Raw genomic sequence first — 14,869 nt, forward strand, 5'->3', positions numbered from 1 at the left:
TCGTATGCTGAATACATCTTTGAGGAAGATTCCAGGCATTAGGAGGAGATACTTACCACACATAGAATGCTAGGAATCAGAAAGAGAATATCATTATCGATATTCAATCCTCATATCCACGTACCAAAGAATCTGAATCACCAGTTCAGAATATCTTATATTTGCAACATATTGCAAATAATATGTCAAATGTATTTACTTGTCATAAAGTTGTCATCAAATCTGATTTCTCGTTGAATGTGTCAGAAAGAGCGGAGGTACCTAACAAAACCATCAACTCCTGAATCTAAATAAGAGAGGGAGAAGTATGGCCACAAGGGAATACAACTTCTTGTAAGCATTTTTTTATTAGGGGGAGAGAATTCTCCAAGACAGTACATGCATATCAATATCAAGTTGATAGACACTATGGATATTTACCATCCAAAGCCTATAGATGTTTAACATCCAAAAGCCTAGCACAACTTGTGCACAAATTCAGGCGCTGGGTCATTGGAACGCCCTAACTCTATTATTATGGGAAATGACATAGGGTTTAAAGGGTATACATTTCCACGTGCTTATTTGGTTCCACCGAATCAATCATACAAAAGACTACATATTGTCGACATACTCCTCAAAATTGCCATGCACCTTATCTGGATCCATACCACAAGTCCTAGGCAGAGTGTTCAAACACTCATGTTGGGTCAACTAAAGGTGGCATTAAGCAGAATTACTTTCACTCGATAACGAGGAGTCATTACCTCTGAAATGACTTCTCACAATTCGTTCCCTATAGAAACATTATGGATTTTCAAATCCATAAGGTGGTGAAATAGTGAGAGCTTGTAGCACATGGTTTCACATAGAGACCTAGCATAACATACCCATTGGTATGTGTGAAAATTATGTTCCTATATCACTTAGTGGCAGATGAAATTTGATTTGAATAGATTTAGATTATAGGTCCCAATGGACTTTGTATTCTGAATCAAAACACAAATCGCAACATACATTTGTGTACAAATCAAGTCACTCTATGACTTGAGATAGTCAAGTTAATTGTGGTACAACTGACTAGGTGAGTTTCTTCCACAAAAGGATGGCTCCCATCTAGATGATTTCACCTGTGTGATTATAATAAAATCCCAATTGAATTTTATACATCTTATATGACACATATAAAATAGGTACTCATCATATAAGATGGAATTTGAGATGTAATATTTGGGTAAAATCAAATTACGCTTAAGTCTATAGCTTAAGCATGTACATCAGTCATCCAATATTCAATTGAAATTGTCTACCAATATCTAGATAATATTGGACAATTATACTTCCAACACTAATGGTCATTCAATCCCTAAATATGGATCAATATCCATTCAGGCCCTGGGATGATAACCTTAGTGCCATAAAGTGCTTATGTATCTTGCATATCGCAACAGGCCTAATATTGCATCTGCAGATACTTGCTATAGCTTGAAATAGCGCAACTTCTATAACACCGAAAGGTGGGAGTAAAAGAGGATATGCATAGATATCTATATGGCACAAAGTATCTTAGATTTATTGTTATGTAAATTAAGATACGATCATGTGGAGTATCGAGATACTGGCTATTTAGTCCCCACAATGCTAGATCACATACTGATGTTATAGTGGTAAAGTTCCCATGGGAGTCATCAAACTTGACTCTAGTGGCTACTTCCACTCCTCATTCTAAAGTATTACATGAACATGTATGACTTCATTGAATGGTCACTTTTGATTCTATCGAATCACTAGCTATTATCTTCAAAGATAATGCAACTTGTGTTGCTTGAATGTAAACAGGTTATATAAGAGCAATATTACAATATTGCCTTATATAAATGTGTTATTCTCATGAAAGTGAGGAGATAAACACCTTGCAAACTAAATCAAGTGATAACTCCACGAGATTTATTCACAAAGTCCCTACCAATTTCCACATTTCATAATGTGTTATTGAGATTGGTACGGTATGCGATGACTTTGAGAGTTGCAAGGTTCAAGGGGAGATTTCTCTTGAAACTATGACATGTTCAAAACATCATATTGTACTCTTTTCCTCTATGAGTTTTTTCTAACATAGGTTTCTCATAGAAGGTTTTTAATGAGGCAATATCAATACAAGTTTATATGTCATATCTCTAATTTTCTCCACCGGGGTTTTTATATGGAGGTATCTTAGACATATACATGTCATATCTTTTGTTTTTTCTATGAGGATTTTTTAGAAGGTATCAAAGACATAATTACAATTATGATCCTTAGATCATATTTATTATTCTCTAAACTTGGTTATGGGTTTTTCCTTCCGAGGTTTCCCATATAAGTTTACAATGATACAATAATCAACATATGCCATATCATTTTCTCCTTATTTTTTTCACTGGATTTTATGGAGTTTTAATGGCATATCCACACATATTTCTTCACATTTTCCCCATAGGGTTTTTTGAAGAAATTATCCAATACATCGATCTAAGTGATGGACGACGCTATTGATCAAGGGGGAGTGTTATGATTCACTTTATTAGTGATCAACCACTCTCTGAGAAGGCACCCCTTTATAAGTTGTCCATTCACATGTATATATATGTATAACCATGGATCAATGAATAACAAGAGTTTCCACTCTCATTTTGTCTCTTGAGTCTCTTGCTTTACCTCAAAGGCACTCTACGCTAAACACATGCTATGCGCGTCCTCATTTGCTTGCCGACGTAGAGGACGAGTCGTAGCTCATTTGGTTTGCTGCTATGGTACGAGCGGTTGGTTCTGGATTCGATTCCTGGAATCAACTCAGGAGCCTCACCTCGAAGATTTACACCATGTTCTGCTCATCTACTTTTCAGCCGGTTTGTTCTTATTTTGGCTTATTCTCCCTCATAGAAATACTATTGAATTAGCCGAAATACCACCAGTAGAACACGGTCTTATTCTCCGTTAATAATTTCAGTTGCCTCTCGCCCAGATGTGCTACAATGGTCAAGTGACGTGCCCGCCACGCTCGGAGTCCGATGATCTTTGAGTACCTCTCAACTGCGTTCGTTGTCTAGGTATAGTCGTAGGTTTATTTGTATACAGTGTGTATGAGGTATTGATGGGGTGTGTTTGTATCTTAACAGCGTTAGATGAGAGGCCTCAAAAAAATTTGCTTGTTGACGTACGCTCGGACGTAACACTGAACAGCTTTTGGCCCAGATTTCTTTAGGTCGAAACAAACGGGTTTGGCGTATGATGGGCTATGTGCATTGGGCCCAACGTCGCGTATTCGGGCCTATGATGGGCTATATGGTTTGTACTTAAGAGGCCAGCACACCAGGCCCAAGAATGCTTCTGCCGAGCGAGAAAAGAGAAAGAGAGAACAGGTCTAGGGGTCCTCTGGGCCTAAACAGTCTTCAAATTTGGCTGGATCGGATAGAAAACTGGTTCGCTCGGTTGCTAGCCCTCTCGCCGTCATCGTCCCCGGAGGCGATCGCATCTGTCCATTCGGTGGAGGCCGGCTCCGTTTGTGCTTACCCGTCGCCCTTTCCTCTGCTCCGACTGAATTCGGTCGGGACTCGGGGTCTCGTTTCCTTTGCCCGCAGCCCCTTCGCTCCGTTCTCTCGGCTTCTCGTCAGCGGCGGAGAGGAGGAGGAGGGGATGGCGCATCGGCTGCTGCGGGACGCGCAGGCGGACGGGTGGGAGCGGTCGGACTTCCCCATCATCTGCGAGTCATGCCTCGGCGACAACCCCTACGTCCGGATGGTAACACATCAAACCCTGATTTGTGCGCTTCTCCTTGGCGTTGTCATGCGGTTTGCACAGCTTGATTTGGTTTTCATCTGTGATTTCTTATGCTCGATGGGAACCGGGTTAGGTTTCTGTTTAGGTGTCGAATTTTGTGCACGTGTGGCATCCATTGTTTTACATAATGGCTTTTTTTGCGAGGTTGTCGTTGCTATGTGTAACTAACTATGATAGATGTGCTGTTGAACTTGGGATTAGATCGTTGAGGAAGTCTGATGCTTGCTTCGGGGGCACTGCAAAATGCATGTGCTGTAGCCCTAGTTTTGGGGCTGTTTGGTTCCGTTGCTTTTCACCTCACCTTACTTATCGAGGAAATGTAAAGAGGTAGCTGTTTGGTTGGTGGCCTAGGTCTTGGGGCTTGCACTGCCAAGGAAATACCATGCTAGCATGGGCGAGCCAATCCGGCTTGCTCCAGCCACGAGGTAAGGCTGGCCCTTGCTAGCTAGGCAAGGCAATCCTTGCCTCAGAACCGAACAGCCCCTAATTTCAATTATTTCGCCCCAAGAGCACTCTGGGAAAAATATTGCTCTTACTGTTGATGGTTCTGCAAGAGCAGTAGTGCAGTACAGTGGTTTTGCCATATGCATAGTGTAGTTTAACAAGGTGAGAATTGTATTTAAGCCAGTTATAAATTAGTTTGCTAGCAAATTATACTAGCTAACGAATTGGTTTTGTCATACGCCATACACATCATGTAGTACTAGTTAGGTGTTATACATGAATGGGGATAACTTTTCAATTAATCTCTCCTTATTTTGCATTTGCTTCAGTATTTCATGTTAATCCGATTTTATGGCTTACTGGCTCTTGTTTTTCTTTGCAGTTAAGAGCTGAGTATGACAAAGAGTGCAAAATTTGTGCACGTCCTTTTACTGTCTTTCGGTGGCGTCCTGGTCGAGATGCAAGGTACAAGAAGACTGAGATTTGCCAGACATGTTGCAAGCTAAAGAATGTCTGCCAGGTCTGCCTGCTGGATCTTGAATATGGTCTGCCTGTTCAGGTCCGGGATACAGCACTCGCTATCAATTCTAATGATGCAATTCCAAGGAGTGATGTCAATCGCGAATATTTTGCAGAAGAGCATGATAGGAGGGTACGTTTCTCTTTCAATATTGAATCTTGATGCTGTTGTTAATTTCTTTCATATTACCCAAAATCTAAAGACAAACTGTGTATTCTTCAGATTGTTTTGTTCATTTGATTTGAAATCTGAAAATGAAGATATCATGTATATTATAATACTGTTTCTATGATGTCACTGTAAACTGTATCATAGTGTCGGATGCACTTGAAGTATGACAACAACAAAAGATGCCTTCTTTTTAGATGTAATTTATCTTGATCTGCTATGGTTGAAATGAGTTGCACTTATTCTCTTCTTATATTCACTTATTCTTGTTTGTTTCATTTGACCTAAGAATAGTTGTTCCTAATGAGAGTTTATGGTTCATAAATGTAGGCCAGAGCTGGCATAGACTATGATTCTTCCTATGGGAAGGCTCGTCCAAATGATACCATTCTGAAGCTTCAGAGGACAGCACCATATTACAAGAGGAACAGAGCTCATGTTTGTAGTTTCTTTGTGCGTGGTGAATGTACAAGAGGAGCTGAGTGCCCTTATCGTCATGAGATGCCTGAAACTGGGGAGTTATCTCAGCAGAACATTAAAGATCGCTACTATGGGTATGTTGCTATGCTTATGCACTTATTATTTTTAGTTATGTGGTTTTTTGTGGTTCTTTGCATGTATTGTAGGCTTCATTTCAGCAATCACTATTGTTGATTAGCATGTGCAATTTAAAACTGGCGTTCATAATTTCATCATATGAAATAATGAATCAGATAGCCTTCTGTTCTTGACTCTGCTTGTCAACATTGCGGTGTCTGAAGGATTTGATACTTTTCATTCAACTCTTTTGCGTTGCATCAGTAGAACACTATGTTGCCATTCCTGTGTTCATGTAGTCCATCTAGTTCTTTCTGGAGCATATAGCAAAAGCCTATTAAGCAATGCTTTTCCTTTATGACTTGGATTTTAGACGACGTATTTGAAGATCCATATTACCTTCTATTTTGTTTCTTATCAAAAAAAAAATTCGACTGGCTTGGGACTAAAAGGGTATGCTGTTGTTGTTGATTTTAAGGTGGTAAGACCAAAATTAAGTCTTTCTAGTTACTGGCAATTGATATTAGCATCTGTACAGTTAACCCACACCTGGGTAAAAATTGTATTGCTTACATGTACGGAAGTTTTTTAGATAAAAGGCTTACATGTACAGATGTACAGACAAAAGATGTCTCCAGATGCTGTTTGGTCATGAAACTATCCTAACTTGGTTGAAGTGTTGAACTTGTAGCTGTATCTTGGAAACCTTTATCCCAGCCAAAATTGCGCTCTAGATATTCCAAACATTGATGTTTTTTAGGTCAAGTTAATGAGTTCAACTAAATTATTCATTATTAAAAACCTTTAGGTGAATGTATCTGTTCACTTTACTAAATTTTCCATGTCTATTCTCTCCTCTGCCTTGGTTTCTGACTATCTCTTGCTCCTTGCAGAGTTAATGACCCAGTTGCACAGAAACTTTTGAGCAAGGCAGGTGAGATGCCATCCCTGACACCGCCAGATGATGAGACTATAAGGACCCTCTACATTGGTGGACTCGATAGCAGAATAACTGAGCAGGATTTGAGGGATCAATTTTATGCCCATGGTGAGATTGAGTCCATAAGGATGGTACTTCAACGTGCAATCGCATTTGTGACATATACTACAAGAGAAGGCGCAGAGAAGGCTGCAGAGGAGCTTGCTAACAAGCTAGTCATCAAGGGTGTGCGCCTGAAGCTGATGTGGGGCAAGCCTCAGGCTCCAAAACCTGAGGAGGATGAGTCTGGGAGGCAGGGACAGATTTCCCATGGAGGACTGCTCCCAAGGGCTGTCATATCTCAGCAGCAGAGCGGTGACCAACCTCAACCCCCTGGGATGGAGGGCCAACAGCAACAGGCTGCACAAGCATCGTACTACTTCAACATTCCAGCACCACCAGCAGCGGAGCGGACTCTGTACCCATCCATGGATCCACAGAGGATGGGTGCTATAGTAAAATCACAGGACGGTGAAGGCAAACCAGGGCTGCAGCAAGCCGGGCAAGCTCAGTCATCAAGCAGCTCAGCACAGGGTGGCTATCCTGCACCACCGCCATACTACCATGGTCAGTATCCACCATACTATCCACCTCCACCACCATATGGTGGCTACATGCCTCCACTGCGCATGCCCTACCCACCACAATATCCACCTTACCAGCCGATGCTAGCACAACCAGCACAGGCACAGGCTAGTTCATCTCAGCAACCACCGCAAGCAGGTGCAGGACAGCTGCCGCCTCATGGCCCTTCAGCTCAGCAGCCGCCTCATGGCCCTCCAGCTCAGCAGCAGCCGCAGCAGCCAATTCAGAACTGAAGTCCTTACAAGATGTTGGATATTGCTACTGCTCTAATTGCTCAGCAGGAGAATATAACCCTCGTGGGTGACCAGCTTTTGTAATTTCTTAATGGTTAACAGTAAAACTTTGTTGTATTGTTTATCAAAGTTTGAAAAACTGGGAGATATACTAGATGTATCCAGCATCTAGATTTTGTGTTACTATGTCGGCTGAGTTTCACGTGGAGGCCATCGAAGCCTTCATCTTTTCAGATTGACCTAACAACTCGGTTGTAAAAATGATTTGGATAGTAGTCCACTAGACCAGTATATGTTTAGTACATAGTCGTCCGTTTGTAATTTTGGTTAGTTTCCTTGCATCTCTTTTTTAGTCGGCTAGTATATACTTCCCAAATCTTGCTTTAAGTTCCTTCCCTTATCCTTTTTTTTTTGTTAACTAAAACTTTTTTTTTTTTGCTTTGAATTTGTTGATTCAACATTTATTGCCAAAATTGTTGATTCAACATTTATATTCCTCTTAGAGCCCATCTAACACATTTTAACACACATGTTTGTCTAACACATTTTAACACACACATGTTAGTCTTAGTGCTTTGTGGTGTCATGTAAATCGCCAAAACTACACATGATCATACATAGGACACATGATCCTTGCAAAGTCGTGCTTGTATCGGCAATGTCGAAAGGATATCAACGCTGAGGCTACCACAGGAAAACATTAGGCTCACATAAGCTCAGCCAATTCATTTGATTCAATTGACATCCACAATGTTCTATAGCATGTTTAGTTGCCTGCATATAGTAGAACCAGACTCTGGAGATGCAATTTTAGTGCGTTTGGTTGTCTATACGGGACTTTGGACCTGTCTCTCCAGATGAAAAAGCAGCGCACAGCCTAGCTCGTATGGTGCAACGCAAATTTTCTTAATGACGCTAATATATGATCCTAAGAACACCTTGAAGAAGATACCAAATATCCCACAGCAGATGGTATGATAATGCAACGGCTGTCAAGGACTCCGAAGAGGTTGTTTAGAACAGATAGATATGTAAACAGGAAAAAAACGCTTATGAATTCCCCTTTTTGCTTGTAATTTCCTATTTCTATCCTTTGAGCAGATCAGGTTCCATGCATTTTAATTTTAACAAGCTTGATGCGGTGAAGTCAGCATTGTGTACTTCATGCTACATTCTATTTTTCAAATGATTAAATCGCAGTAATTGTCCTTGAGAAATGATGCTGCCTGCAAGCTGTTGGGATTGCCAGATACTAGAGCTCAGGTTGGTTACAGAGCGCAAAAGTCACCTCTTGAGGTACCTGAGATGATGTAGGCATGCCCATCTACTTTATGTGCTCTAGTTATTTTCATTATGTGCATTTGAATCATGATGCTGAAGTTATCATGAATTTACGGAGGTCACAGCTTGAAGATGCTGACCTGCAAACGAAATCGATGTCATCTGATAAGGGAACTGCCAGTGAGAGTACAACTCCTAATTTTGCAATGGAAAGTATGGAAGGAAATATATTTGTGTGCAGCTCACCTGAGGAGCTACTTGAAGTATGAATGTTTACACATTTTTTTGTCTTGGAATATTGTTCCGGTATGAATTCTGATGCATATTCCTATATATGTTTATCATTAGCAAGCATTACAGTATCTGGGGACTGGCTGCAGAGATCAAGTTCTTCCACTGATCAGGTAAGTTGGTGTTGTGCTTTGTCTGATCAATTGTTGGCTACCATTTCCATTTGCAAACAATGGGAGTTGGTGATCAATATTGCACACAGGACAGCAGTAGAGAGAAACCCAGATCTGTCTACGGCGTTGATTGGAATGGGACAAACCCTGTTCTCAAATAGATTGTTTCCTGAAGCTGCAGTTTGTTTTGAACATGCTATACCAAAGGTCTGTTGTTACCTCAGATAATTTTCATGATCCGAGACAGTAATTATGATTCAATGCTCTCGATTGTGTAGATTCAAGAAGATGATCCTCTTCTTGTGCTTTCATATTTCGGGGCAGGTCTTTCAAACGAGCGTCAGGTAGAGTAATGCTACATTTGGACTCAGTTTATAAAAACATTTGGAATAACAGTGAACAACATAAGCATAGCTTCGGTTTCCAATGTAGGGGGATAATGAGAATGAGATGGCAATCAAACTCCTGCAGAGAATAGCATAGCTCAAGGAACCGGAAAAGCCCATCAACAGGATGCTTATTTTGGCAAGGTAAAGTCCTTTTGTAGATCATTCTGTTACAAATGGTCCATCGATACGATTTGCTATGGCTACCATCCCTACCAATAACCTTACATTCTAGAGGGTAGCTTGGCCCAGCATGTAGCGGTGTAGCCACATATTGTGGTTCAACTCCATTGTTGATTTTATTTATGTGGCTCTGCTTGCCTAAAATGCTGTACAGTTGCTAAACGTGCTGACACTGGTTATTTCAGTATATTATCTAGAGAAGGCTGGAATTCTGAGGCTACCAAATATCTGCGGTGGCTATTGCTTATGATCCTTCTCTAGAAAGGATTCTTAAGGAATGCGAGGAAGGAATGGATGATCAACCAAAGCCAGAGGAGAAGTGATGTGCTGGACCTGAAAAAGCCACAGTAGCAGAGATGGCATACTGCTTTGTTTTTTAACACTAAGGCATGGTATGTCTGGAATTGAAATTCTGGAATGCAAGCCAGCAAATCCTAGGCAATTAGTGCCATAGGAGAAATGTGAATCCAGAGGGTGGCAGTAGCACGATCAGAATATCTAGGCCATACTGCTGCCTTTGAAGTCTGCGGCAATCTCACACACATCTGTTGTCCAATTTCACACCATCCAGTGCGCTTGAGCCCCAAGTCCCAACAGACTTCCTTGTAACTTGAATGCCCAACTTGTGTTCTTTGGTAGAATATAGTTACTTCAAATTTTGTAAAGAAATCAATACGTGGCAGAAATCTCAATGGGCTGGTGTTTTTTTTTTTAAAAAAAAAAGTGCGTGGCTTCACGTTACTGAACATTTTTTTTGCGGTTTGATTGATAAAAAAAAATTATTCCCATCATCAAATCTTATTTTTGATCTGCTGCCTTTAAAGTAATTTTGTAGCTTAAATATTATTTTGTCCATGGCATGAGCCATCACGGATTTAACATACAAGTCTTCCATAATGTTGTTGTTTTTTTGTGTGTTGCAAGTACACGGTATTGTAAAATTAGTACTCAAATAATAGTATCATTGTTCTCATTCTTGCAACAACAGCAACTCTGGCGGCATTCAAACTGTTACAAGGTACAAGGTAGGAACTCAAACAAGTAGATCATTCTTAAGCCGAGAACAATAGCTAACCGCGTGGGAAACAATCTTAAACTCAGTCCCACAAGCTCTGTCCTATGTAAATGTTTGACCTTAATCGTGAATGGCATATAATTGTTTTTTGACTGAAAAGGAGGCATATATAATTGTTACATCCATTTCGCTAGTACACAGGGAAATCAGGATTAACATCTCGTTCCCACGCCTGCAGCCCACCGATGATATCCTTCGCAGAAGCAAATCCCTTCTCGTGGAGAAGCTTGACGGCTCTCTGAGAGTCATTGCCTCTTCTACACAGGACAACCAAGGTTGATGCCTCTCCTGTTTCCTTCAGTGAGGTTTCAAGTGTAGGTAGCTTCTCTTCCAACATGGAGAGCGGGATGTTCAGAGAAGGAGAAATCGAAGCTATTTGGAAGTGATGTGCGGGTCGTACGTCCAATAATAGATGAGGTTCACTATTGTCAACCAGTTTTTTGTAATCTCTGCAAGTGATTCGGGCGCTCTCTGGGAGTAGGTTCACACTTGGTGCTGCCTGCAGTAAATGTAACAGTCGATGAAGACAAAGATTTCAAGATCATTCTTGATATGATCTGAACTGCATCCATTCACATTACCTTATCAGACATTGGTGATTGAGTGAAGTTCTCATAGTCAAACTTCTGAAAATCTTGTTCTGTGAAAAAGGAATTTTTGCCACAATGGGTGCAATCTGGAGAGCTTCGACGAAGCTTAACCTGCAAATATGCACATACTTGATAATGAGCTATATTAAGACAGTCCTATAGCTATGCGTCCAAGCAATGCAAACAACTTCGAAGGATCAGAAGATGTTAATAATTTGCAGGATGACCTACAGTGATGACCATAATCCACTTAATGGCAGACCACCTGCAAATAGGATGAATCCTCAAACAGGGTTTCAAATGCCATTGGCGAACCAGGCAAGATCATGCGGATGCTTTGGTAGCTACTTCACATTAGATTCCTTTGAAGTTAAAAGGCTTGTAACAATAACTACTGGTGCTGGGAATAGGTTCATTACCAGCTTTATGCGAAGGTCTGGGAAACATTAAAACAGGGGACTCTTAAACCCTGCTAGAAAAAGCTATGTTCCCAGAATCTAAATAGCTCGAAGGTATTATATATTGGTTCAAAAGCACAAAACTAAACTTTATGAGGCACAATCAAGATGTGACCATCACATATAAGGATACAACAGAATAGAATGTAAAGGTTGTTCCCATAAGAAAAGAGAGTCAAAGTTTCTCACTAATGCTGAGAATGGTCCTATAAAGGATTACATTCTTGTGAGAACCAATTTCAATTCTTTTATACTAAAACATGATTGGCAACATGATCCTATCCCACTATTGTAATTTATGTACCAGACTCGAATCTGCGATAAATATACTAGAAAGAAGGTGCAAGTTAAAACTAGATAGGAGGATGCAACATTGCCATCCCCCGATGGTGCCGGGATTAGGATGCATTGTGACCATGCATTCAAAGATACAATAAATTTACAGAGCGAAGTCACATACAATTCTAATACGAGCAGAGAGTGCGTCAAATAGTAGCATTCTTCCGCATAGGGGTTCACCAACACCAATTGCAACCTTTATAGCCTCCAGAGCTTGTAAGCAACCAATCACTCCCGGAACTAGTAAACAAAACAGTCATTAGTACACCAGTGCGAAACTATGTCTAATAAAGTAACTAACAGGGCACTAATCATAGATAGCTGCAAACTCTAAAAACTAATTATACAAATAGCTAACTTAAGTGAGCCGTCTACACTGATTTCTTGTAAAAGCACAGTAGATACCACCATATTTAAGAAAATCTTGAAGAAAAAGCCACTGAATAATTAAGGATTAATATGGACATGAAAAAAGATTAGTTACACAACATTGGAGCCACGAACTCATGATTTAAAATCTCCTATTTGGGCTGAAGTCCACATCATATAAACAGAGAAGTTTGATGAATTTTAAACAGGTTGACAAAAAAATCTAAGTAAGATTTTGCCCACTGTACTAGTAATGACGAGCTTCTACAGTGTCACCTACCAACCCCAAGAACACCACTGTCTGAGCATCTCTGGCAGGCTGCAACAGGTGGTGGACTTGGAAAGAGGCACCGATAGCATGGACTTTCATTATGATGATAAACAGTCAACTGTTAGAGAAGTCAATGAATGAATGAAAAATATAAGGTGAAGTGAAAAAGGTGCAATATCTTTGGCAAGAAAGATGCTTGCCTGCCCTTCAAAACCTAATGCCGCACCAGATACAAGTGGCTGCAAGAAGTAGATCAAATGTAAGTGATTGATCAATGGATGATTACAATCAATAAACAGTTATTACACTATATCGTATTTGATGGGGAAATTTACTTGGCAACAAGTTAACATGGAAGAGCAAGAATTCCACATCAAGTATAGTGTGCATCACTTACAACAGCAAAGATAAAGTTACCTTGTTCAGCAGAACACAACAATCACTGATCATATACCTAGTAGGAAGGTTGTCAGTTGCATCAACAACTATATCATATCTGTAGTTGTTTTAGTTAATGCTGAAAACAAGAGTGTTGCCTTTGAGAAGAAAAAATACTGTATCTGTCATAGCAGATATTGTAAGGATACTTCCGCACAATCTCCAAAGCATTGCATGGCTTCAGAGTATGATGGTGCTCTACTACCTTGATAGAGGAATTAATCCTGAATTGAGACAGCATATGTGATATAGTGAAATAGTAGCATCAAATAGTACATTTGGTTGGCAACCAATGCAGAGAAAACTTCCAAAAGGATAGTTTCTTACTCACAGCAAGCATCAGCTGCTGACTTCACTTTTGGTTGTCCAACATATGCTTCTTTATGAATTATCTAAGAGAGTTTGAGAACAAAAAAACAAGGTTATCATTGATATGTACGACCGCCACAGATTAAAATAACCAATTTTGATCATGGGTTATGTTCAAAACTGTTTTATCAAGTGGAACTCTCTCAGTTCACTACAAATTTGCTAGCTTATGCGTGCATATTTATATATCCCTTCTAATTGAGTTACCAATAACAACAAGAATACATCATGCAGATGATTCAGTGTTTAGATATATTCCAAAGAAAATATTGAGAACGCTAGATAAGAGGGACAGAAGACATGCCAAATTATTTCACCTGTCGATGAAGGTTATTCAGTTCAACATCATCACCATCCACAATGCCCAAGCAACCTAACAAGATAACAGGCTGTAAGCAACGATACATTAGTGAATGCAACAAACTACGGAATTGGAGCCCACCATCATGTTCACTTTACACATATAACTATATAAGATATAGAAAAAAACTTTGTCAAGAAGGAGAAGGACCACGTCTAGAAATCTGTCTTATCACTAAAGAAATATAATTTGTTCCTTGAGAAACTAAAGTTAAACACAACTTCACAGCAGAGAGAAAAATTACCGACGCCACAAGCTGCTAGATACAACGCCACGGGAGAGCCCAAACCTCCAGCCCCAATCACTAAAATCGACGATTGTGAAAGCTTCCGCTGGCCTGCCAGATAGATGACAAAGGATCAGAGTATCAGCCGAAACACGAGCTTGCTACACTGCACCTTTTTTCCCCAGCAATATGCTGCAATTGTGATGACACATCGGAAGCCGAAGAGGCAAGCAACTATACTAGTAGTAACCAAGAGAAAGGGGGCAGTTCTTGGAGCAACATGGAAGCCATACTAATGGTGGAAGCAAGCTCGAGACTTTGGAAACAGCAAGCCGTGCTGATTGAAACGAAACAACTGACCTTCAACCCCGAAGTCCGGGAGAAGGAGGTGGCGGCTGTACCGGTAGATCATATCCGCCGGGAGGCCACCGTCCGGCGCAAACCCGTTGCCCACGCGGCTCTGGCACGCGACACTTCCGCCGCACGAACCGTCCCCTACTCCTTTCCCCGCCGCCGCACTGCTGACTCCCGCAGGCACCGCCTCGAGCTCCGATTCCAGCAGCCGTATCCGGCCGTCGAGGTCCTCCCGCTCTGCCCGAAGCTTCTTCAGCTCCCGCTCTATCGCCTCCCTCCTGCTGCCGCTGCCGCCGCCGCCGCCGCCGCCGCCGCCCATCCCGCCGCACCTGGACGCTTTGCTCAACTGCTGGCTGCTGCCGTGTCGCCTCAACTAGAGATGGCCAACGGGCCACCCGACCGGCCCGGCCTGGCATGGGCCCGGTGAGGGCACGGCCCGCTAGAGGTCGGCCGGTGTGCCCATCCACGGGCTCCACCTATGGCCCAAGCATGGCCCTTTAG

General features: G+C 41.2%; 2 protein-coding genes across 2 annotated transcripts; one reads left to right on the forward strand and one right to left on the reverse strand.

Annotated features, from left to right (window-relative positions):
- The first annotated feature begins 3,421 nt into the window (after positions 1-3,421).
- LOC136464306 (zinc finger CCCH domain-containing protein 40-like) lies at positions 3,422-7,651 on the forward strand. The gene is made up of 4 exons (XM_066463270.1): positions 3,422-3,759; positions 4,625-4,894; positions 5,261-5,484; positions 6,361-7,651. Exons 1-4 carry the CDS (start codon positions 3,655-3,657, stop codon positions 7,262-7,264), a joined length of 1,503 nt encoding a protein of 500 aa, XP_066319367.1. The 5' UTR covers positions 3,422-3,654; the 3' UTR covers positions 7,265-7,651.
- A 2,808-nt stretch (positions 7,652-10,459) lies between these two features.
- On the reverse strand, positions 10,460-14,702 carry LOC136464307 (adenylyltransferase and sulfurtransferase MOCS3-1-like). Its single transcript, XM_066463271.1, has 11 exons — positions 14,375-14,702; positions 14,033-14,125; positions 13,745-13,800; positions 13,386-13,450; positions 13,208-13,282; positions 13,038-13,116; positions 12,821-12,859; positions 12,630-12,738; positions 12,102-12,220; positions 11,175-11,294; positions 10,460-11,092 (listed from the first exon to the last, which is right to left on the reverse strand). The coding sequence occupies exons 1-11, from the start codon at positions 14,685-14,687 to the stop codon at positions 10,724-10,726; spliced, it is 1,437 nt and encodes a 478-aa protein (XP_066319368.1). The 5' UTR covers positions 14,688-14,702; the 3' UTR covers positions 10,460-10,723.
- Positions 14,703-14,869: the final 167 nt, after the last annotated feature.

The sequence above is a fragment of the Miscanthus floridulus genome, chromosome 7 (genome assembly GCF_019320115.1).
Source record: "Miscanthus floridulus cultivar M001 chromosome 7, ASM1932011v1, whole genome shotgun sequence".
Classification (NCBI taxonomy): Eukaryota; Viridiplantae; Streptophyta; class Magnoliopsida; order Poales; family Poaceae; genus Miscanthus; species Miscanthus floridulus.